The sequence below is a fragment of the Rattus norvegicus genome, chromosome 1 (genome assembly GCF_021556685.1).
Source record: "Rattus norvegicus strain SHRSP/BbbUtx chromosome 1, alternate assembly SHRSP_T2T, whole genome shotgun sequence".
Lineage (NCBI taxonomy): Eukaryota > Metazoa > Chordata > Mammalia > Rodentia > Muridae > Rattus > Rattus norvegicus.
Genome location: NC_141534.1, coordinates 237113288 through 237136572, shown reverse-complemented (window position 1 = coordinate 237136572; position 23285 = coordinate 237113288). Strand labels below are relative to the sequence as shown.

The 23285-nt window shown below is 44.5% G+C and overlaps 1 protein-coding gene across 38 annotated transcripts in view; it reads right to left on the bottom strand.

Annotated features, from left to right (window-relative positions):
- The window catches only part of Smarca2 (SWI/SNF related BAF chromatin remodeling complex subunit ATPase 2), a 167491-nt gene that overhangs the window by 25024 nt on the left and 119182 nt on the right, over positions 1 to 23285 (bottom strand). For 29 of the 38 annotated variants that reach the window (XR_015632072.1, XR_015632078.1, NM_001429134.1 and 26 more), the window contains 1 exon segment: positions 621 to 838. Coding sequence is in view for 36 of the 38 variants with exons in the window: in NM_001429134.1 (NP_001416063.1) it covers positions 621 to 838 (218 nt within the window). In the remaining 2 variants the exon portion in view is untranslated. 38 annotated transcript variants of the gene reach the window in all.

Below are 23285 nucleotides of genomic sequence, written 5' to 3'. Positions count from 1 at the left end.
CAGTTTCCAAATAATTATTTGTCTGTTTAAAGTGGTCTTGCTTGTGTTCAGCACCGCCTTCCTATTGGTCACACCCCGAAAGTCCATGAGAAAGGGGTGAATTTGCCAAAATAATCACTCTGAGTACATAGAGCAGTAATCACAGCTGACAGAAATGCTCAACACTCCAAGTATTAGAAGGAGGGAAGCCCAATAATTTTGTTGACGTCTGGTTTTGAACCTCAAATAATAATAATAATAATAATAATAATAATAACAACAACAATAATAATATTGTTATTATTATTGTTATTATTATTATTATTATTATTATTATTATTATTATTATTATTATTATTTCATTCCCTCATCCCAATGCCTTTCTTCGCAGAGCTCCTGAAGAATCCTTTTCTGGACTAGGATTCTTTAAAAAGTTGTCTAATCTCATTTCCCACCATCTTAAGCAACACACCGAGAACCATCATACAAAATACCAATCGCGGCCGTTTCACAAGGTACAAGGCAGCTTGCACCTTCCAAGACAAGGGTATAAAATGCAAAGGAGAAAGGACCCCCATAACCCACAGCCTCTCAAGTCCTACCACTCAGGACTTGGTGGGAAGGAGGAGCCAGGCGCTCACCTGTCCTTGTAGTTTATCACAGTATCAATGATGGCGTTCATCTGCTTCGTCAGTTTGGGGGGATTTGGTGACAACTTCTCAGCTGGGGGGCGGCCTCTTCTTTTCTTTGCTTTTTCCACATCTTCCTTCACGGGATCTTTATCCACGTTTCTTCGTCTTTTCCTCTTCTTCAGCCGTACCTCCTCTTCCATTTCTTCCAAATTTCCGTCTTCGATGGCCTGTAAGCGGGAAACAAAGGAGAGATAAAAAAAATACAAGTAAGGGAAATAACCGAGGCAAACATAGGCAGACCTTTACAATAAGGGGCAGAGCTACATATATCTTGAATAATTAGGATCAAATGGAACTAACAAAGTAAAACTAAAAGTTAACAGTCATCAACGAAGGAGAATGAAAAAGGCGCCACCATATTGGCTAAAATTCACCTTTAACCTCTGTCTATTCTGTAAGGCCAAAAGCACCGATAACTGGTGACGGACGTTAAAGCATCGACACATTCAAGTGCTTGAAAATGACTGAATGCACATAAAATGTATCTCAACGTAAGCAAAGCACTCTTAAAGATGTCATTACTGTAAGGACGATAAGGATAAACAAAATCCAGGGGCGTGTGAAGAAAACAGAAAAATCCCCTAAGAAGACATCTATGCAGTCCCACATGCTCTGACCTTTACAGTTTTCCATCAGTTTACTCATGATTCACAACATAAATCAACAATTCCATCCAGGCTTTCCGTTCTAACATAGAAATTAGTAAACAAGGGAGCAGAGGGGAGTAAGAAACCACAGTCCCTGGTAGACGTAATGAAATCACCCGATAAAGAACACACACACACACACACACACACACACACACACACACACTCACAAACAGCAAAACACTTTTTTTCCAATTACCTGCGAACGCTTGCTTTAAACCAGAGCCAGCCGCACTAATGCAGAAAGATAATAAAGTAGCTATAAAAACAGACAGGTATGAAAGAGACCTGTTCCGAAAAGACTGAGAGATCCATGTGACAGGGACCCACAAGTTCAAACTTTTCTTTTTTCCTGGTTAAGTCTCCGAACTTATAAGGAAAAATTAAGAGAGGAACAAAAGAGGGGGGAAAAAAGAAAAAAAAAAAGGAAAAAAACAAAACAGACAAAAGAAAATCTGACCACGGAAAAGAAATTTTCTTTGAGAAGAAAAAAAAAATCTAAAAATTACATTTTTTTTTTTTGAGATTGCTTTCTCACACAGATGACTGGTGTTGCTGTTTGTTCCTTGGGCTCTCGATATTGCCTCCAGTATGTGAATGCTAATCAATCCTCTCCTAGCTGAAAGAGCTCTAATCATAAGGCAATTACCTTCATTTCTCCACAGCACCAAACATGGCTAATATTTATGATCATGTGAATATAACAATCAATACAAGGAGTGATTACAGCTCAGACATAATTTCTTTCACTTATGCACAATGCCTCCTGAAAGAGAAAGGTTGTTTTTTTTTTTTTTTTTTTTTTTTTTTTTTTTGTGAAGAAAACCTGGTACAGAAAACAAAACAACCTGGCATGTTTTAAAAAAAAAAAATGCCAGTGGGATTTAAGAAAAAAAACTGTTTCCAATGCACTCTCCAATGTGCTAATCCATAGAAGCAACACGCACACAGACAGAATCCTGAGGGACAGCCTGAGCCCAGGCCTTAATAATCAACAGACAATTCCCATCACCACGATCCTACAGTGTTCGGATAACCACTATGAAAGAGGCGAGACCTGATGAGTTATGAAGGAAAAGGAGAAAGGAAGAAGAAGAAGAAGAAAAAAAAGCTCCCCATTATTTCATTAATATTCATTTGCCTAAAAGCAGGACACCCGCTATACAGCTAAACACAGTGCGGCTAAGCAGAGATAAGAGAAAGAAAATTGTCCCGCATATCTGGGGAGGCTGAACATGCTAATCATAAATACAGCATGCAAGCCTGTCGACAGTTAATGGTCCTGCTCTCCTCCAGCACCCAGTTGCACACAGAACGACGGAGAACAGCGGCTTGTGATGTGTTACACACCTACACATGCCTGGGATGTAGTTCTACTGAATCTTCAAGACGGCAACGAAAAAGGATATTTACCTTACCACTATCAGCAGACCGGCTATCGGAAATCACAGTTAGTGGGGATAAAATTAACAAGCCGGCAAAGCAGCGAGCTGCTAGTCTCTTCATCAGCTGATCAGGAAAAAAAAGAGAGCTGGGAAAGGCTATGTTTTCATATACAAGTAATTTTATTTTACTGAAAATTTAATACTGGAAGGATTGTGGATACTCAAATCTGCTGTTTCATTCTACCTACGACCAGGCCCCAAGCCTTCCTCCTCCAGCCTGTTTTAATATTGACAACTACTTATCATATTGTTTCTCTCCCCCCCCCCCAACCCCCCTTATTATTCCAGGCAGCAGAATTAGAGATTTTAGCTCAGGTGGTTTCTCATTCTTGCTTGCATTTTAACAATTAAGCCAATAAGGAAAACACATGAATATTCAAATGTATTTTAAAAGATTAAAGCAAGACATGCTTTTGATTGTATTTTATGCTTCATCTTAGTCGGTTTTTTTTTTTCTCTGAAAAGATATACTGCATGGGTTTGGAGCAGTCTAAAACGATTTTTAACACAGAAGAAAAACAGCCCCCGTCCCGCCCCCAGCACACACACACACTAGAGGCATGTAAGTAAAAGCAACGTGCATGTTCTCAGGTTCCTGTATTTTAATACAGTGTTATTTTTCTCTGTAAAGAAAACCCCGAATAACTGTGACACTTCACTTTCGGTTTTCATACTGCAAAATCTTTTTCATTGTTTTTTTTTTTTTTTTTTTTCCTTTTCAGTGGGATCCGTGAGGAGGGGGAAGTTGTGAAAAGAGTATTTCTGCTCTGACCCCCACCCCCTTAATTCTGGAAAAGGGGGGCGGGAAACAAACATAAGCCTGTGATATTGGGACTTTTAAATCTCTACGCCTGGGAGTACCTAAGAAGGAAAAACAAATTAAATTGCAAACGGAACTAGTCAAACCGATTTTTATTACAACTGTTAATACTGCAGATTCCTATTAAATCTAGGTCCTGGAGTTACAGGAAAACACACAGAGTACTGACCGTTATCCCCCCCCTTAAGTTAAGGTTTTTATGCAGGAATGCAGAGAGCTACAAAAATCTTCCCTCCTCCCCAAAGACCCGAAACACATCTATATGCAGGGATTCATGTCCTGTGGTTTCTAAGGGGCTTTTTCTAATGGAAATCAATTCCCTCCATATTTCCCAATGCTTTTCGCACTTCAAGAGTTAGACTTAAGATTTCTCTTGCTTGTAAGGGAAATTATGGGGACTTCTCTGATTTAAAATATTATTTGTTAAGATAGCTCAGCGGATAACTTAGCTGGGGTGGGGGGGGGCGGTACAAAAAGAAGAAGAAAAGAAACCAAACAAAAACAAAAACAAAAACAAAAAAAACTTGCTACACAATGCTAAAAGTACTACCCCCAGAAAGAATTCCCTTCCAAACCTTTTACCAGCACAATAATGAAATAAATCACAGAAGCAAACCCCCAGTTTCCGACTGGTGACGTGTTGCGCAAGAGAACGAGCCCTAATTCAACATACAGACGGCTCCCATGCTGAACTGCCTCTAGATTTAATGAAGTGAATAGGAAGGAAGTCGGGGGAAAAAAAGTGTACAAATAAGAAATTAACACTTTCCTTCCCTACCTAAATGGTGAAGCACAACTACAGGGAAGTTTGGTGAGGTACCTCTTTCCTTAAAGGCACACTGCACTCTTTTGGCTCCGGACGTCACGAAAGAACCCATATGGTGCTAAAACGCCCCAGCCAAGTTAAAAGAGTTAAGCATACTTCAGCCTGCGTGTGTGTGTGTGTGTGTGTGTGTGTGTGTGTGTGTGTGTGTGTGTGTGTGCATTTTTTTTTTCTTTCTTGAATGAAGCTAGAAATTACTCCTTCCTCCACTGGATGGCAACCTTCTTCCCCCCACCCTCTTCCTTTCTCGCTCTCCTTTCTTTCAATTTTGCTTAAAAGAAAAATACGTTTTCACGAAACAGGATGTGCACGCACAAGGGAGGGAGGGACAGGCTTGCTCTCCAATGATTCTTAAGAAAGCAGCGGCGCTGACAAGGATGGACAGGAGGCGGCCATGCAGGGAGCAGCTCCCGAGCAGACACCGGAGGCTTGCAAAGCACATGGCAGCCCCGGTAATCAGCCACACGTGCTGGCTTCCACCGTGCCCCTCTGTCGTCCCGACACACGACAACTACATCTTTCACTGAATGAGGGAAGGTCTGGAAAGCAGGCATTATGCTCCTTCTCAGCCGGGGGGGGGGGGGGGGGACGGGGGCGGGGGGGGGTGGAGTTACACGTGACATCCCCCATCACAGCCGAGCCGCTTCAGGATTGTGAATAGGTAAACAGGGGCGGGAGAACAAAAAGCCACTCTGCCCATTGTTCCCACCCTTGCTTCTCTGAATGCGCCAGGCAGTGTGGTAGGGCCTTCTGGCCGTGGCCTGAACCATTTCTAGAAACATGTAAAGCAGGGGGTTCTGGAGGTCACTAGACTATATAGATGGTAAATGGAAACAAACAAATAAAGCTTATTCTGATAGTACATCTGGTATTTGTTGTATGTCTTCCCTGACATTTCTTTTTTCCCTCTGGGTGGTGATGGGGAAGGCTCCTCCCTTAGGAACTCTAATTAGGAGAGAGAGAGAGAGAGAGAGAGAGAGAGAGAGAGAGAGAGAGAGAGAGAGAGAGAGAGAGAGAGAGAGAGACACACAGACACAGACACAGACACATACATACTGTGTGTGTGTGTGTGTGTGTGTGTGTAGTGTGTTCGTGTAAACAAGGATTAAGTTAAAGAATGTAAAAATAAAAAATAAAAAAAGCCTACAAAAACACCTGGTGCTTTCTGGGGACACTCAAATCTCCAAAGGGTAAAGTCATAAAAGCCTAGGTCTCCTGCTGAGACCCTAAACACTAAGAACACAGACATGATCCCCAAACCTGAAGGGTAACACTAACAATCAAATCACAGCAGTTTGTGGTTCCACTGTGAGGTGTGTTCTTATAACAGCAGTCTCAAAGAGCAACAACAAAACAACAATAAAACTTTCGCTGGACCCTTCAGTCCCAGAGTGGAAAGGGCAGGTGACAGAACTCCAGACCAGGGCTTGGGGCAATGGCTATGGTACCAATTATTACAGTCTCTAAAAGCAAAGTGTTAAGAAAGGTGTACATAAACGCAGTACCCTCCAGGGAAATCCTCCAGGCACAGGGGTACCAAAACACTACAAGCTGCTGTTCACTGGACAGGAGCTCAGTAGTCAAATAGGTTGCAGATCAAGGCGCTCTGGTGTGACAGCTGCACTTCAGTTTACTGATATGTGCACCTTAAATGATGAGAACCAGACATTCTGTATCTATCCTTACTAAAAGAAGTGTCTTTAAAAAGCCAGATCCCGAATCCTCTACATACCGAGGAGAAGAATCCCAACACCTTCAGGTCCATGCATGTTGCCACAGCTCCAGCACCAGGACATTTTTGGCAACTTGCCTTTCAGTATGCCAACAGGTGGCATGTTCAGTCTTGTCCTTTCCCAATGACTATAAGCTCGCTCAAGAATCCTGCAAACCCTCCCCCACAATCCACAGCTATTAAGGAAATGCCCATAGTGTAAGAAATTACCCACATAGAGAGCATACCTGTTCTCAAATGGTCTATTTGCTAACAAATGCCTCACATACTTAATGGAACAGCAGAATAATGATACGTTCACTCAATAGACAGATCCCCATTTACATCAGTTGGAGATGGGGTCTGGAACATGTAGCCCGAGCTGGCCTTGAACTAGCAATCCTCCTGCCTCAGGCTCCAGAGTGCTGTGATTGCAGGCATAAAACCATCCATTATTTCTCTTCATTTTGTTTTGTTATTTTGTCTTTGTTTTTTTGAGACAGGGTTTCTCAGTATAACCAGCCCTGGCTGTTCTGAATTTGTTCGGGATCTGGCCTCAAACTCACAGAGATCTGCCTTCCTCTGCCTCCCAAGCACTGGGATTAAAGGCGTGTGTGCCACCACGCCCAGCTTCATTCACTTATTTCAAGTATTTGCTGTCAGGAAACTTGAAAGTCAAGTGCATGTGCAGTTCTCCCTGAACTAAGCATACAGTGCTGGTCTAGACCTAGATGGGAAGGGAGCAACCTTGGCTTAATGCATGACTGGCAAAGTAAGTTTTTCAGTTTTTGTTCAATAGCCTGGGGTCACTATTAAAGCAAAATGAATCAAGGCGCTTCCTAGGCTCTGGTGGCCTTGGGAGACATTTAAAGAGCCTGGGTGGGGGGTTGGGGATTTAGCTCAGTGGTAGAGTGTTTGCCTAGCAAGCGCAAGGCCCTGGGTTCGGTCCCCAGCTCCGGGAAAAAAAAAAGAGCCTGGGTGGGAGTTGAGGGGCAGAGGGCAGGGGACAAACAGAACTGAAGTATATTAAGTACATCGTTTCAATGTGGAATTTAAAACAGGAAAACTAATATAGGGAGAGGCAAAGTTATTTCAAGCCTCTAAGAACTATTCACAGGCCAGGTATGGTGGCACACACTTCTATTCTCAGAATCTAGGAGGCTGATCCCAAATTCAAGGCCACCCTGAGCTACACACCCCAAACCCTGCTTCAAATTCCCACCCTCCACCCCACCTTTGAAGCTTGTCTTGGGGTTTCCTGCGCACACATCACGACCAAGAAGCAAGTTGGGAGAAAAGGGTTTATTCAGCTTACACTTCTACATTGCTGTTCATCACCAAAGGAAGTCAGGACTGGAACTCAAGCAGGTGGGGAAGCAGGAGCTGATGCAGAGGCCATGGAGGGATGTTACTTACTGCCTTGCTTCCCCCTGGCTTGCTCAGCTTGCTTTCTCACATACAGAACCCAAAGACTACCAGTCCAGGGATGGCACCACCCACAATGGGCTAGGCCTTTCCCGCCCTTGATCACTAGTTGAGAAAAATGCCTTACAGCTGGATCTCATGGAGACATTTCCTCAAAGAGACTCCTTTGTGATAACTCCAGTTTGTGTCAAGTTGACACACAAAACCAGCCAGTACAAGGTTCAACAATCTACTTAGAGAATAACATTTCGTAGATAGGAGCTTTCAAACATCTAGCCCAGAGGACCCCACCAAGCGCACACACACACCATTACCACCACCACCACCAACAACAACCTTTGTACTTACAGCTGCTCACATGCTCACATGTGCACAACTAAAGGGAGAATCCATTACTCTGAGAGAGCCTTAGAGAAGCAGTGGGCAATAATAAGAAATAAAATTCAACTATCAACTCAGACATTGCCAAGACCTCTAGTTATTTTTCCTTTGGGCAAATCCCTGTGGGAGGGCCTAGGACATCTGTACTTGGAGGAAATACCAAGATGGAGTAATATATTTTTTGGTACAAAGTCATTGTCAACACCGTCAGGAAAAGTACAAGATTAAGACCCTGAGCACACGTGGAGATCACCTCAAGAAAGGTACACCAAGCCACCTTCATGAGTGCAAGGCTTGAGCCAAACCATCTCTTCCAGGCTTCTCTGGGTTGGGCTGGACCATGAGTTACGGAGCCCTGATCCAGGCTCACATGTCATGACTCTCTAGTGTATGTATTCACCCACTGAGGATGAAGGCACTAAAACATGGAGTCCGTGCTAAGAACGGAGCACTTGCTCTACTTGCAGTGGATGTGAACAATGCCCATGAGTAGCCACGGGGAGGGAGGAGGGAGAGTTGCCAGTTCAAATCTCCTAACACAGCCACTTTAAGTTTTGGAATAACTTCTTGTTTCTATACTGTATGTTCATCTTTCGTGCCCAACCCTCTCTTCTGTTGATCTATACTGGTAAAATATCACACAGGTTTATGGCTGGGAGACAAGGAGGAGGCAAAATAATTTCATGCCTAGCCATGTGCTGATACACAGCTAGATACTCACAAATAGATCAGCAGCAGTGTTTGAAAGGAAAGAGTCACAGCTGAAAGGCTAACACCACCACCTGAGCTTTATGCACAATAATTCATATGTGCTACAACCATGGTGTATGGTCTAAAAGTCACCCACTGGGGTCCTAATCCCCAACACCTCAGACTGGGGCTGCACTAGGAGATGGCACCTTTAGAGGGGTAATAAAGTCAAAAATCAGAAAATGAAGTCATGTAAATGGGCTCTGATTTAATAAGACTGTTGTACCCAAGCACACACAAGGACAGCCCTGGGAAAGCAGATAAGCATCTCTAAGACAGAGAGGGGCTCAGGAGAAGCCAAAGATGCTGTACCTTAGTATGACCTGGTCAGTCCCCAGAGCTGTGAAAACTCCCTGTGGTGGCTTCAACTATAGTGTATGGTATGTTGTCATTAATAACTAATGCAGTGTGGCATCTGAAATGTGTGGCTGGGAAGTAGTGCTCAATGGTACCCTAGTGATGGAAATATACCTACGGGGCACCTTATGTGTGTGCGCATCCTTTTGAATACCCGATGAAAGCTTTGTCCTTCAGGCTATCCTTTAATGGAAGGGAAACTGGTCCATACTCTACACCAGTTGCCTGGGCAGCCATGTCCTAAGTCAGGCAACTTCTCCTTGTCCTGGTCTCACCTAAAGATCTCTGGTTTTCAAGGTGTCCTAAGAGTTTCTAAAGAACATAAGTAAGAGAGACTGGATATTCAGCTGCCATGGGAGGAGAAGCTGAATGGGATTACACCTAGGCCAGAGAAATGGACACATAGAAAACATAAATAAGTAGAGAAAAACAGGGTTCAAAGTACATAGAGAATTAGGGGGAGGAGCTGGTCCCAGGGAGACTGAATTCCTCACATAAAAGACATGCATTATAGTTAACTATGTTACTATATGTTCATATACATGCAAATGTGTGTATATATACATACATACATACATACATACATACATACATACCTATTTATATATTACTGGAGGAACAGGGCAAGAAAGACTATGAGATCACACACTTTTTACTCAGGATATGGAGTAATATTGCCTTAATAAAGCAATACATTTTGGGTCTTGGTGAACTGAGAGCCGTACATACATTGCAGACAATACCTGCTCCCTAGTAAACTTTCAAGTCAGTGTGTAATTCTGAAGCACAAAGAAATAAGAGGCAGCGTTAAATATGGCTAGGTCTTGCAAAGAACCCCATGACCCCGAAGGAGCCTGCTGGTACTCTAACCCTGGGCAGGGCTGCCGGGCAGGTTTGCTAGGAATCTGTACCTGAAGTCAAGGTGGGAAGAAGGAGGTACCAGACACTCAAGGACAAAGTCAACTACGTCACAGAAGACAGACAAACCTGGGGACAGGCTTGGCAGGGACACATGTATAGAACAGTTGCCTCGTCTCTGAGCTTCAGTGATTCTGACATCAAGAGCCTTAGCACTGACTCTGAGGATGCTGTCCCAGCAGAGTCTTCCTGCCAGAGTCTCTCTGACTTGGTTCACAGACACTTTCTGTGCTCCCAAAAGCGCTGGCACAAAACAGCGGGATTCTTTTGGGTGTTATATAAATTAATGAAATATGACTGAGGAAGGAAATAAGGTTTGGAGCGTGGCTGGCAAGAGAGCTAGGCAGGTAAAACTGTTTGCCTCCAGGTCTGGTGACCTACGTTCTACTCGGGATCCCACATGAAGGCAGGAGGAGAGAGCCGACTCCACAAAGTTGTTCTCCAGCCCCCTGCACACATACCAGGGCACACAGGCACCCTTCCCCATATATCATAAAACATGTAACGCTAACGAGTAAAAAGATTCTTACTTCTAAACAGGTGAACATCAAAGATTCCAAAAGAGGTATATCTCTTTCAAAACAATACCGCCACTGGATCGGGAGAGGTGTGGCTGCTTGAATTTGAGAGGAGTCTGTACTCAGCATGCTTTTTTTAAAAAAAAAGACTTATTTATATATAAGTCCACTGCAGCTGTCTTCAGACACACCAGAAGAAGGCATCAGATCCCATTACAGATGGTTGTGAGCCACCATGTGGTTGTTGGGATTTGAACTTAGGACCTCTAGAGGAACAGTCAGCACTCTTAACCGCTGAGCCATCTCTCCAGCCTCCCAGTATGCTGTTGTACGGTCAGTTTCTCACTTGCTTTGAGAACACCCAAGCCGGGAATCCTAAGTAACACACAGTGGCTGTTACTTCTACAGGGAAGACTGCAGAGTGTGCTGGTCAGGGGACCGGAGTGGGACCGCAACCTCCGTCAGAACATGGCAACTGGATGCACCTGAGTCCCCCGCCAAAGCCTTTACCACATCAGTCGGTCTGTGATGTCCTGTGGGGCCTCACTTGTCTCTCTTCTCACCTCCCTAGTGGCTTGCTCCGGCCAGTGTACACTGGTTCTTGCTGAACAGCTATGAGATGCCTTTGTGCTTTTGAGAACAAGGGGTCACCTTACCCTGCCTGCTCTTGTTGCTGTTTAGTTCCTTTTCCTTTTTAAATATGTTACTGTAAAAGACGTAATACCCAGATGCTACAGCACCGACCCCCAAGGCTAAGGGTTAAATTTAGGGCTTAATACACACTAAGTGGCTACCACTGAGCGATATCCCACTCTGTCTTGTCCCCTCTAAACAGGTATGGGGCACATTCTATTTGATGGGCCCTCGGTCTTTTTCACCCTCTTCTTCTGTCCTGCTTCTGGTCCTCTCCTCTGGTTAGCTTATCCAGCTCGAGCCCATGTGCCTCCAACCCAGAGCCTTGAGCTTACCCAATCTCAGAAGTCATAAGCTGGAACCCTACCCCCCAACCCCACGCCAATATATAAGGTGTGACAACTGGGGGCCTGATAGTTCATGAAGGCAGAGACTCTGGCTAGACTGGTGTCCTTACAAACAGGCTCTACTGTGCTCCCTGGTCCTGTGCACCACAAGAGACCACCACAAGGAGCCGCCTGTGAACAGGAGGCAGAACCACCCAGTAGTGTCTGCTGGGACCTTAAGAGGATTCTTTTAGCCTCCAGAGCTATGAAAAATAGACTGCTCTCATTTATAACATGCACGGCTTGAGGCATTTGGGACAGGGGTCTGCAGTAAGACATCAGCAGTGTGAATGTTCTTCAAGCAACAGAAACCCAAAGCCAGTGTGTTCCCACTGCAGCCTGTATTCCCTCCTACCTTTGAGAGCCCTACTCTGACCTAAGGTGCCGGGTCTAAACTCCCGTAACTCCCGTAACTGTACACAGGTATGCAGTGTGTTTGCTGTAGCTCTTCCAAACGCTAAGTCAGAAACACAAGGTTTTCCGTCTCCTCACCACATGGCTGGTTGCTGACCACATTCCCTCCCTTCACTGTTACACTTTCAGCCCAGTTACTGACCAGTTGACTTTCAGAAACCACAGTATACTTGGAAGGCCACAGGGTTTTTTTTTTTTTTTTTTTTTTTTTTTTTTGGTTTTTTTTTTTGTTATTGTTGTTGTTGTTTTGTTTTCCCCAAGAGTTGCTCAAAGGCTCGTGTTTCCCACATCTGTCTCCTCTAATCCTTTCTTACTTTGCTTTCCCCGACACTGTTCCTTCCCCTCTCTGCTTCCTGCACTGCCGGTCTTTCTGACCCACCCAAGGGAGCATCATGCCCTCTGTTATCCAGAGGTCGTCTCTGAAATGACCCATGGACCTTTGCTCTGGAAAATGGCTGCCATTTTGAGCAGGTGAGCCACTCTCAACTCCCTACTTTTAATACGTTTACCTTGACATTGCAAACAGTTCTGTCTCCACCTAAGACGGTGGGAGCATCCATTCATTCTCCCGTCTAAAACATGCTCTTCCTGCAGACCAGGAGAAAAACCCACATTCTTCCGTGGAGCAGAGCTTCCAGGGCTGATCCCACCCCATCTTGCCCTCTCTACTTGTCCTCATAAAAACCCTGCTTCCAACACACGGGACCACAGCCAAGGAGTCACATCTTTCCAAGCCTTCATAGGCTTCTGTGAGCCTAGAATTCGACTCCGATTCCTTCTTTGCTGTCCAAATCATACACACCTCTTAAGGGTTAAAATACCATTGTCCTATGCAACCTGGCCCCTCCTCCCACAATGTTTTCAGACATCAGCGAGCTCATTATGTTGGTTTAATTTTGTTGGTAGATAGTTTATTTTGGTTTGAAATCCTGGCTGAATCTCTTATCAGGAAAAACTTTTTTTTAAAAAAAGATTTATTTGTGTATTGTATGTGTATGAGTGCCCCATTTGCATGAAAGAAGAGGGGGGGGATCGGACAGAAGAGGGCATCAAATCCCATTACAGATGGCTTGTGAGCCACCATGTGGTTATTGGGAATTGGACTCGGGACCTCTGGAAAGAGCAGCCAGTGCTCTTAACCGCTGAGCCATCTCTCCAGCTGCAAGGAAAAACTTTTTGGAGAGTCATTTTAACCCAATTAGCTTCCACCAGCACTCGGATCAACAACTTGCTCACCGTCTCGCTGACTTAAAGTATTTACTCTGCTTGCTGTCTCACTGAAGTAAAATAAGTCTTTATTTACTCCTCTGCTTCCTCTACAACAAGGACTTCCCAAGGAACCCAACTTTAACACCAGGCTTCAGTGATTAATTCAGAGGCCATGCACTGTGGGATGAACTAAAACAAGTCAGATAAATAAGGTGAGCCAGATAGAGAGGGCTGGGTGGTTTTTGTTTACCTTACTGCGATATCCCATTGCAACCTACCCCATTTTACTCCAGTTATTTTAACAGGTACTCATACACCCTTCTGACTTGTTTTAGCTTTAAGAATGGAACAACACTAAAAAATAAATAAATAAATAAAAATAAAAAATAAAAAAATCTGTGCCTACAGGTGACATTGCCCTCTCTGAGCTGAGAAGTAATGAAGCCCTCAGCTCAAAGGCAGAGTAGTGTCTGTGTCATGACTGAGCAAGGTACAGTGGAAGGCAGGCAAGGAAGGGCTCAGCTTCCCCAGAAACAAAACAAACTAGGGTGGAGACACTGACCTACAGGCATAAAAAGCCCAGTGCCCTAGCAGTAAAAAAAAAAAATCTACAAAGAAGCTTCTCAGTAGTAGTGACCAAACTAACAGTCTGGAGAGGTCTCAGGTTCACCTCAGGAGGCTATCTTGATCTCCAGGACGATCCCTCCAAGGTTTTCACAACCTCCTGTGTCTCGTCTGCTTCCAGCTCTGTCTCCCAAGACAGAACACATAGGCCATGTGACCATCAACAGAGGTAGGAATCACTTATCTTTTACAAACTCAGACATTCGTTATCGAAATAGAAAAGGCAGCAGATTCAACACTGAAACAGTCAACTCAACAGACAACACCGGTCATGAACAAAAGGCTCCCAGTTCTAGGCCTGTGGGGTGAGTCCTCATCTGTAAAATGGGAGAAATCGTATCGATTCCAAGCCTTTTGGTGATTAAATGGTGGCATGTATTTACAGCATCTAGCCTGGCATTGTCTGACACAGAGAAGGGCGGGAAGGAGAAGATCCCAGAGAATGGGCCTGATTCATGCCCAAACCGGTCCTGTGGGATAGGGGTAGCTCACCAATGGATCACTTAAAAAAATGCTACTAGATACGGTGACATATACACCTCTAATCTCAGCACGCTGGTGGCAGAGGCGAGTGGATCTCTGTGAGTTCGAGGCCACCCTGCTGTATATGGGGAGCTCCCAGATAGTCACGACTACATAGAGAGACTCTGTTGCAACAAGCAAGCAAGCAAATAAACAAAACAATAACAACAAAAGCTAAAAATGCTACGGGGGTGAATTTTTGTTAAGAAGTTAGTCTTGGGGAAAAGAGATTATGTTTTGCACCCTTTCCTAACAACTAAAAACAGACAAGCCAAAACAACACCCCCAACTGTATAACGTAAGAAAGGCAAATGGTACTCTGAAAGGAGGACAGACACCCTGTGAGACACCAAAGCTCTGTTCAGGGGCATGAAGGCATGCTTCAGTGCCCCTAAATACAGACGGCAGTCTGCTAGACCTCGGGTCTGGAAAGCAGGCTTCTCTAGGTAAATGCCACCAACAAGCTGAGGCTTGATGGGCATCTCAGGTGGGGCTGGCTAGAGCTACGGCCAAGTGTGGAGCTTTACAAGAGGTTGATAATAACCTGGAATGCAAAATGCCGCCCAAATGGCCTTTTTATAGGATTTTTTTTTCCCTTGGCTCTTTCTCCAACATACACAAAGGTCAAGGGTCAGCTAGATTCTAGGTCACTCCGTTCTCTTTCTTCTACTCTTCTGTACTTTCCTTTTTGTTTTGTTTTCAAGTCTCTTACAGAAAGCAGCATAGTATTCATACGTAACCTAGGCAAAACCTCTCAGAGCCTAGAATCATCACTACCTGTGGATTTTCTTATATTCCCTAATATGATACAAATGCTATTCAACATTATTTAGGACTAATGACACACATCTAGTTTAGTATATGTTCAATACAGACATGTTTTAAAAAACATTTTGATTTTTGATTGGTTGATTCTGTGGATGTGAGATCTGTGAATAACATGGCCGTCTGTAACATGTCACTAAGGTACTGTTTGTTTTTTTTTTGTTGTTGTTGTTTGTTTGTTTTTTTAAAGTGAACGCAAGTGGATTTGATCTTGGTAATCTGGGGGACACCTTGATGTTTTTGATGAACATGATATATCTATTTAAAAATCTGGTATTCTCTACTAGGCAACAGTGAGCAGGAAATTGTAAAAAGGACCGGGGGGCTGTTTCTTGACAATCCCTAATCTTGGTCTGTGCAAAATTGACGAAGTCTCAACTCCCTATAAGGAGCAGGTCTGTGCCAGCAGCTGCTACCTTCATTATTCTATCATGTTGGCACCTCACCTGCCATGATCCATCATAACACAGGACTGGTCTCATCTTTGTGAATGCCATGCATATCATAACCAGGGTGTCCCTGAAGCCTGCTCAAGGGATCAGTTACAAAGTCCACAGTCACAACAGAGCACCCTTGTCAACTCTATATGATCAAGAAGAAGAACAAAGAAACATCTCTGGGTACTAAGTCCCCAAGAACTGAGTGTCATAGAATTGGATGGGGCCCAGGACAAGCCTGAATCACCCTCTGTGGTCACCAAAGGCAATGCTGACGAATCACAAGGCAGGATGGAGGGGCTCTGTCTACCCTTAACCCCATTTTATGACTCCAGTGTGCAGACAGGGAAACTGAGTCACCAGGAAGTGAAGAGATGTGTCTGTCACGTGGCGATCTAGCTGCCTGACCCACATTCTCTTAATATGCCATCAGGAGCAGCGGTAGAATAGAGGAAGTGTCGAAATCCGTCCCCACGAGGCTCAATTTAAAAAAAAAAAGTCTGTGAAAAGATTCAAGATTCATCTGCAAGATAATCTTAAAAAAACAAAAACCAGTGTCATATGTTAGGAATGTGATTTCTGTGATGGGCTCTGAGCACGATGACCTTCAATATTATGTTTCAGCAGGAAGGTCAGGACAAGAATCAAGCTTTGCCTAAAGCAAAATGTCATGGTCTGGGTCCACAGATTTCCTTGATTCTGACCATTCTTTTGTTAATGAGAAGGAGGGAGGAAGCCATATATACAGTAAGCGTCATGGTGTCACACTTAAAAATCTGCACGTTCATTGATGACACTTTCACTGAAGGAAAAGAGGAACAGCTGGTCCATTTAGCACTTCGTGTTTCCCACTTTAAGGTAGTTGAGATTAACCCAGCTTTTGCTGGGGAGGACATAGGAGTTCAGGCTGGAGGGCAGCTGGTGGAGAACCTGGCAGGAATTCTGAGCCATAGCTGGGTGGTAGCAGCAGTTGTACTTTCCATGCATTGTAAAACAGTCCTCACCCATGCTTCTGGAAGGACTTGGAACAGTCCTCACCCATGCTTCTGGAAGGACGCTGGAGCAGACCTCACCCATGCTTCTGGAAGGACCTGGAGCAGTCCTCACCCATGCTTCTGGAAGGACGCTGGAGCAGTCCTCACCCATGCTTCTGGAAGGACGCTGGAGCAGTCCTCACCCATCCTTCTGGAAAGACCTGGAATAGTTCTCACCCATGCTTCTGGAAGGATCTAGAACAGTCCTCACCCATGCTTCTGGAAGGACCTGGAGCCTTCACATTTGCGATGAGAAAAGAGCAAGGGCACTTGTGTGTCAAAGGATTCTTTTAGGGAGCAAATCTTTATGAAGGCATGGGTCACTAGAATATCGCTGGAAAAATGCCAGCAATGGCTACCCTGATGTGCATTAGTAAAAAGAAAACACATCATTCTACCGGCTTTGTCGAAAGGATAAGGGGGGCTGCAGTCAAACCTCCCACCCTAGCTCCACCTGCAACCACATTCACTTATTCACACACCTAGTAAGTCTTTCCTACGATGGTGGTGCTACTCTAGTCCCTGAGGTACACTAGTCGAGACCCTGGCTGTCCCCGGAGCTCAGGACTGATGGGAGAGACCAGTAAGGTATCCTTTTGGCAGTGGCAGCGCCACTGAAAACAGTGTACCTCAAATAACAGTAACAAGCACCATTTAACAAGGGTCTCTAAGGAGCTCATCTGGACAAGGAGAAGTAGAGACCTGGGACAGAGGATATGAAGAACCAGGACAGTCCTGTGGGTCAGCCAAGAGCAAGGGAGCAGAAGGCCATGGCCTTTAAGATCAGGTAGAAGTTTGGGTTCTACTCTCCAATGGCAGAGTGTGTATGTAGGGGAGGCTGGGGGGGAAGGTGTAGGCAGGGCGGTCAGAGCATCCTTTTCTTCTAAAAGGTTCCTTCTGTATCCTCTGGGCAACCTGAACAAAGAGAGTCACCCTCTACAGTGCCAGGAAATCTGAACATGTCACATGCCCAATCCTTATTACTCGGCACTCGAGCTCCTGTTTGTCAGTGAACGTGTAGGCTGTATTTTTCCTTCTCTCAAGGCCAAACAGGGGCTGACAGGTAACACACATGCCCAGCTGTTGCTGTCTGTCGGGAAGGATGGAGTCTCCCAACAGCAGTAGGAAGACAAACGCAGCCTGTGGAGGCAGCAGCCCTTCCCTCCCCTAGCAGTCGGAAGGCAGAGACACTTATGTATCATCCCCGGCGGGTTGATGCCAACATGGTGGCATTATGCAGAATCCATGTTGCTCAACACCTGCTCCTTTCCCGAACAGTTAGAGACCTTACAAAGGTTGGAGTGTGTCACAGTGTCTTCTCATCTCTGCTAATTCTCACGTCTCGTGTGCTTGGAGATCCACTCTTTACCAGTCCTCGCAAGTAGCTGACTGCAATATCATCGCTGAGAGCGCCTCTCGAGCCTGCCTCTTAATTGCCATTAATAAATGTGGCCAGCTGTGGCTGTGCGGAGTAACAACTTAACACTCTTCCCATATGCAAACACGTCTACAAAACGTAATCAGTCTTCAATACACAATCACTGCATCAGCGCTTAGACAGTTCCTGCTCATGTCCTCGTAGATGACAAAGCAGGAGGGGATCATGATTGAAAAGTCACAATAAACAGGAAGGCAAATGCACCTTCCTGGGACTTGGGAGGTTCCCTCTAGACAGTGGATGGAAAAGGCTCCTCCAATCAAAGCTGCAGATGACCCACATTTTCCTTTGGGCTTCGATAGCAAAGTACCAGGGATAGGGATGGGGTAGCCTAGGGGAGACTGGGTAGAGTGGGGGTGAGGGGGGACCACACTAATGTGATGGTATGTCAACTTGACAGATCTAAGGGATTTTCACATGGCTGGGAATACACCATTCAAAAATATGTTTGTGAGTGTTTCTGAAACAAGACAAGTTTTTAATCAGCGAAACCAGCCATGTGACTATCTGTCCAATCCACTGAGGGCTGGGGTAGAAAAAGAGAGACGAGGGAAGAGGGATTCTCCTTTTCCAGCCATTCAGTTCATGAATATTGGATACTGGGTACCAGACTTCTGATTCTCAGGCCTCTGGGGTTCAGGACTTATGACAATGTGTTCCTACCCTCATGCATGGGGTATTAGATTTGGACTAAAGCCACATCCCTAGCTTCCCTGTGTCCTAGCAGATAGCTGGCACCTCTTGGAAGTCAAACTCCCAGAATCACAAACCAGTGCCTATAATCAGAGGCTTTCTCTGTATTGGCCCTGCTTTCTTTTGGAGACCCCAAACAAGAGCTTACAAACAGTACATATGTACTTGCAGGGTTCTGTGTGCTAGAAGTCCGAAAACTATCTGGAATACAGGCAGGTTCTGGTCCTTCTGCCCTTTCCTGCCTGCATGAAGCCAGCTTCCACATGCCCTCCTCACACTGGAGCAAAGCCTTTCAAAGACCACTTAGGTAGCAGCAGGCCCAGGCTCGCACTCCATGGCTGCCAGCTCTCACATTCTTTCTGTAGGCATGGTCTAACCTGAAAACCGAAGTAAAGGTCATCATTGGCTGGGTGAGGGTAAGTTGGCAAGCAGTTCAATGAGAACTAGCCAGAGCCAGTTAACTGCTGGGTGAACTCAGGTTGGCTGGCATGAGTGGAGACGCTTGTGGCCAGATGCTGGGACATCATCAGTAAGTAAGCACACCCTCCTGTTTAAGCTCCTCACTCTAACCTTTCTCCTGTTACCCCAAAACATCTCCTCAAGACACACAACAGAACTTTTTTTCTTCTTCTATTACCCATTTGGATTTTCTTAGAAACTTTTGAGTCTTTTTTTTTAAATCGGGTATTTTATTTATTTACATTTCAAATGTTATCCCCTTTCCCCTCTGGAAACCCCCATCCCATCCTCCCTCCCCCTGCTTCTATAAGGGTGCTCCCCATCCACCCACCCACTCCCTTCTTTCTTAAAAGTCTATTCTCATATTTTAGGATCCTGGTTCTTGTGTAAGGCACATTCAAACACAGAATGCCTCCTCATGGAACATTTTATAAAATTAAGTTAAATTAAATTACAACAAAACAAAACAAAGAAAGCTCCCAGAAGTTCAAATGGTAGCGGGGGGGGGGGGGGGGGGGGCATGAGGTGGAGTTGAACCCCTGCTGATCCCAAGGCTTACTTTCTCGGAGCTTGGAGAGCAAGTGGCCTTACATTGTGCCTTTCTCCAGAAAAAATGGAGTTGCCCTGCCTTGATTGATTCTCCCCAAACAGTGCTTGCCCCAATCCTTACCGACTATTTACTGGGTTGTTTGTGTTTGTGTTTTGTTTTGTTTTGTGAGACAGTCTTTCTATGTTGCCTTGACTGGCTTGGAACTTGCTATATGGACCAGGCTGGCACCAAACTCTGCCATCTGCCTGTCTATAAGAAGGACGACTTCAGTCATCTCACCTCATTGATTTTAAATGAATAAATATATAAATAAACTCACAGGATTAAACACCAAATCTCGATTAAAAAAAATAAGCAAAAACACATTTCCAAACTTTTCCTTTCTCCACAGAAACAAATGAATTTTTTTTTCCTTCTCTAGAGAATATGAACTTTCTGGATCTCTTTGTATCTGTGAGGTCAGGGCAATTTTCCACAGTTCTTTTTGATGACTGGGTTTGATTTGGGAACTAAATCCTGATTTCTAACAATGAAATTCAAGACCAGAAATTCTAGGCATTAAGGTTTAAAAAACAAAGAAAGAGAGAAAGAAAGAAAGAAAGAAAGAAAGAAAGAAAGAAAGAGAGAAGGAAAGAAGAAAAATCAATCATTTGCCCCGTCTGTCTGCCTCTGAACCTCTGCTGTTTATTTTTGCCAGCCCTCTGAGGGCTACTCCTGTTCAATGTACCCTGTTGAATTCTAACAAAGGGAAACACACTGGGGCTGAGTGGCTGTTAAAGCTATCTGGCCAGTGCACATAAAATAAAAGCTGTTGGAAGTTATTAAAATTCCTTTACTACTGTCAAATATTTCCCCCGAATAATTCACAACTCTTAGCACCATTAATTAGTTCAGTCAGTCCACCCCGAGATGGAATGTGGTGAGACCTACATCTATTTTCTAGGGCCTTAGCTCTCCCTTGTGTATAAAAACGGAAATGCAGCTTGCTAGAAAATTCTGCCCCAGTAAATCAGATGACCTAACTTTAAAACCCAAATGCCGTTAATAAAATAAAAGGTCAATTGTTTTTAAGTCGTCGTGTTAGTTTAAAAAAAAAATTAAGGAGATGATTTAAGGTAACAAACAAAACCTAAAATATAAAAAAAAAGCATTATGTGTGTTATGCTTTAGATGAAGACTCCAAGAAACCCTACCAGCATAAAATAAATTATTTTTAGAGAAAACTGCATTTCCCAGAATCACAGATGTTCTCAGCCAAAATAGAGCTAAGAGATTCCAGCCTGTCTCTGATCTGGGCTGGATCAGACTTTGTCCAACCCAAACAGAGATGTTACCATGTTTCAAACCCTTCCAAAGGGTCCACAGCCTACCTCTTCATACACGTGAGATCTTATTACTTCTGAAGTATTTCGGCAGAATTCCAAATATGGTATTTGAAATCACAACCCCTTGGCTTTTTCCTGGGTATGCATTTTCTTCTGGAACTTTATGATCAAAATCTTCAGGGAACCGCCTGCCTTCTATATCCCAGAGTTTGGCACCTGGGCTGCTTGTACCGAGTAGCCAAGAACAGGGATCCATCCCGTCCGTATGAGCGTGCTGGCATCAGGGCACCTTCAAAATGCCAAAGTGAATTCCACAGGGAGGTTTACATCTGATTTACCGACTATTCCCCTGTTGTATCTAGCTGAAGAGTCCTTCACTTCCTTTAATTTATATCAGGCTTTGTGGAAAAGAACACTCCCAATGTCCACCCCATGGAGGGCAGATGTGATCATGGGGACCCCATTCAGGCACAAAGATCCCGAGAAATGCATACTTTTATCTGGTAGCAGATTTATGGAGGAAAAGGAAAAAAAAATCTGGGTGTTCTGTCTTTCCTCCTGAGAGGCTGATTTTGAAACGTCATGGCCTCTGACAATACCTGTGTTGTCGACTGGCCTCCTCTCCATCTCACCATAAACTGATTAGGGTTCAACTACACAGGAAAAAAAAAGAAAAGAAAAGAAAAGAAAAGCATTTCCCTTTAACGCCAGGCGCCTCTGTCCTCACCTTTACCCACACGGTGTTTAAAGACCACACAGAGGACAGGTGATGCCCCATGGAGGCTCACGGTACTAAACGAGTTAAGTGGGACTTTTCACAACCGTGTTTTCACGCACCAGATCCGCTGCGTGACAAAGCCTTGCTCTCCAAAATCCGTCGTCTCCACCCATCTGTAATTACACATTATACAGAGCATACACAATCTACATCGTGTTCTAATTATCTCCAAGTGCTGGGGGGCGAAATCTCTCCACTCAGCAATTAAACAAATTCCAGGTTGTCGCTGAGCATTCTCCGAAAAGGAAGCATTCTGAAGTTGGCAGAGACCAAAGGAGCCCAGCAAAGCCCTCCAGAAACCACCATTCGGCTCACCCTCTACCTGGGCAGTAAAGTCCCTGTCCTCAAGGCAGTGCCAGCATTGCAATGCTAGAGTCGTCTCAGGTAGAACACACACGGCAGAAGTCAGATGACAGGCCCTGGTCTATCCCTGGTCTCATTATGGCTCTGCCAGTGTTAGTAGATGGAAGGCCTGCTCTCAAACATGAGATACAGGATTTTTTTTTTTAAAGAAGTTAGCAAGACACCAATCACATCATGAGCACAAACGGACTCATACAAGTTTAAAGTTTAACATGACACTGTTAACACCTTGGGTATATCCTGAAGAAGCTACCAAATACTCACTGTAGAAGAAGCCTTTTAAGTCATGGTAATATGTTTTCCCACACCTTCAGATGGGCTATATACCCTGCGTGAGGACGAGAACCATTGTCTCATTCAAAACGAGGATAGGGTCAGTTCACAGAGACAAAGAATGCCTCCGCTTCCCAAACCAGTAAGAGCAGTTATGAGCCCATCAGGGGACAGAAACGTTAACCAGGCTTCTCCAGCAGGCAGAAGCTGTTAGCATTACGGGAGGCAAGCGCTTTCAAGGGTTATGACATAGCACAGTGTAAGCCGCTGGTCTTTTAAAAGACATTAACTTCAAAGAGGGAACTTTGTTTCTTACTTCGGCCAAGACTGTCTGATATAGCCTGAATGTGAAATGGGGGCTGTGTTTGAACCCTTGGTCCCCAAGCTGGTAGGGAATTTGGAAACCTTGAAACACAGGGACTAGTTGGCTGATGTGGGCTGCCAGAGCCTCGAGTTTCAAAGGCTATCCCCACCTCTGTTCTGCTGAAGCTCTCTGCTTCCCCTTTGCCACATGATGGACCAGCTGCAAGCCCGAGATGTTACAGCTGGGTTCAATCCAGTAGTCTTCTTCTCCACCAGGATGGATTATGAGCCTAAATAACCCTTTCCTCACCCTTAAGTTGCTCCTGTCAGGTATTTTGTTACATTATCAACAACAAAAAAGTTACTAATATAGGTTCAAACCATCAAGTTAATTATTTCGGGTGACCTGGGGAGAACTACGCTCACAGTAACACTAAGTCTTCTATTTTCACGCATCGTCTTTTATTTTAAACATGTGGTAATGGCTCTGAACTGAGCATGCTCCAGAAAGTGCTCACCACTTATCTTATACTTAAACATTGTAAATGGCATG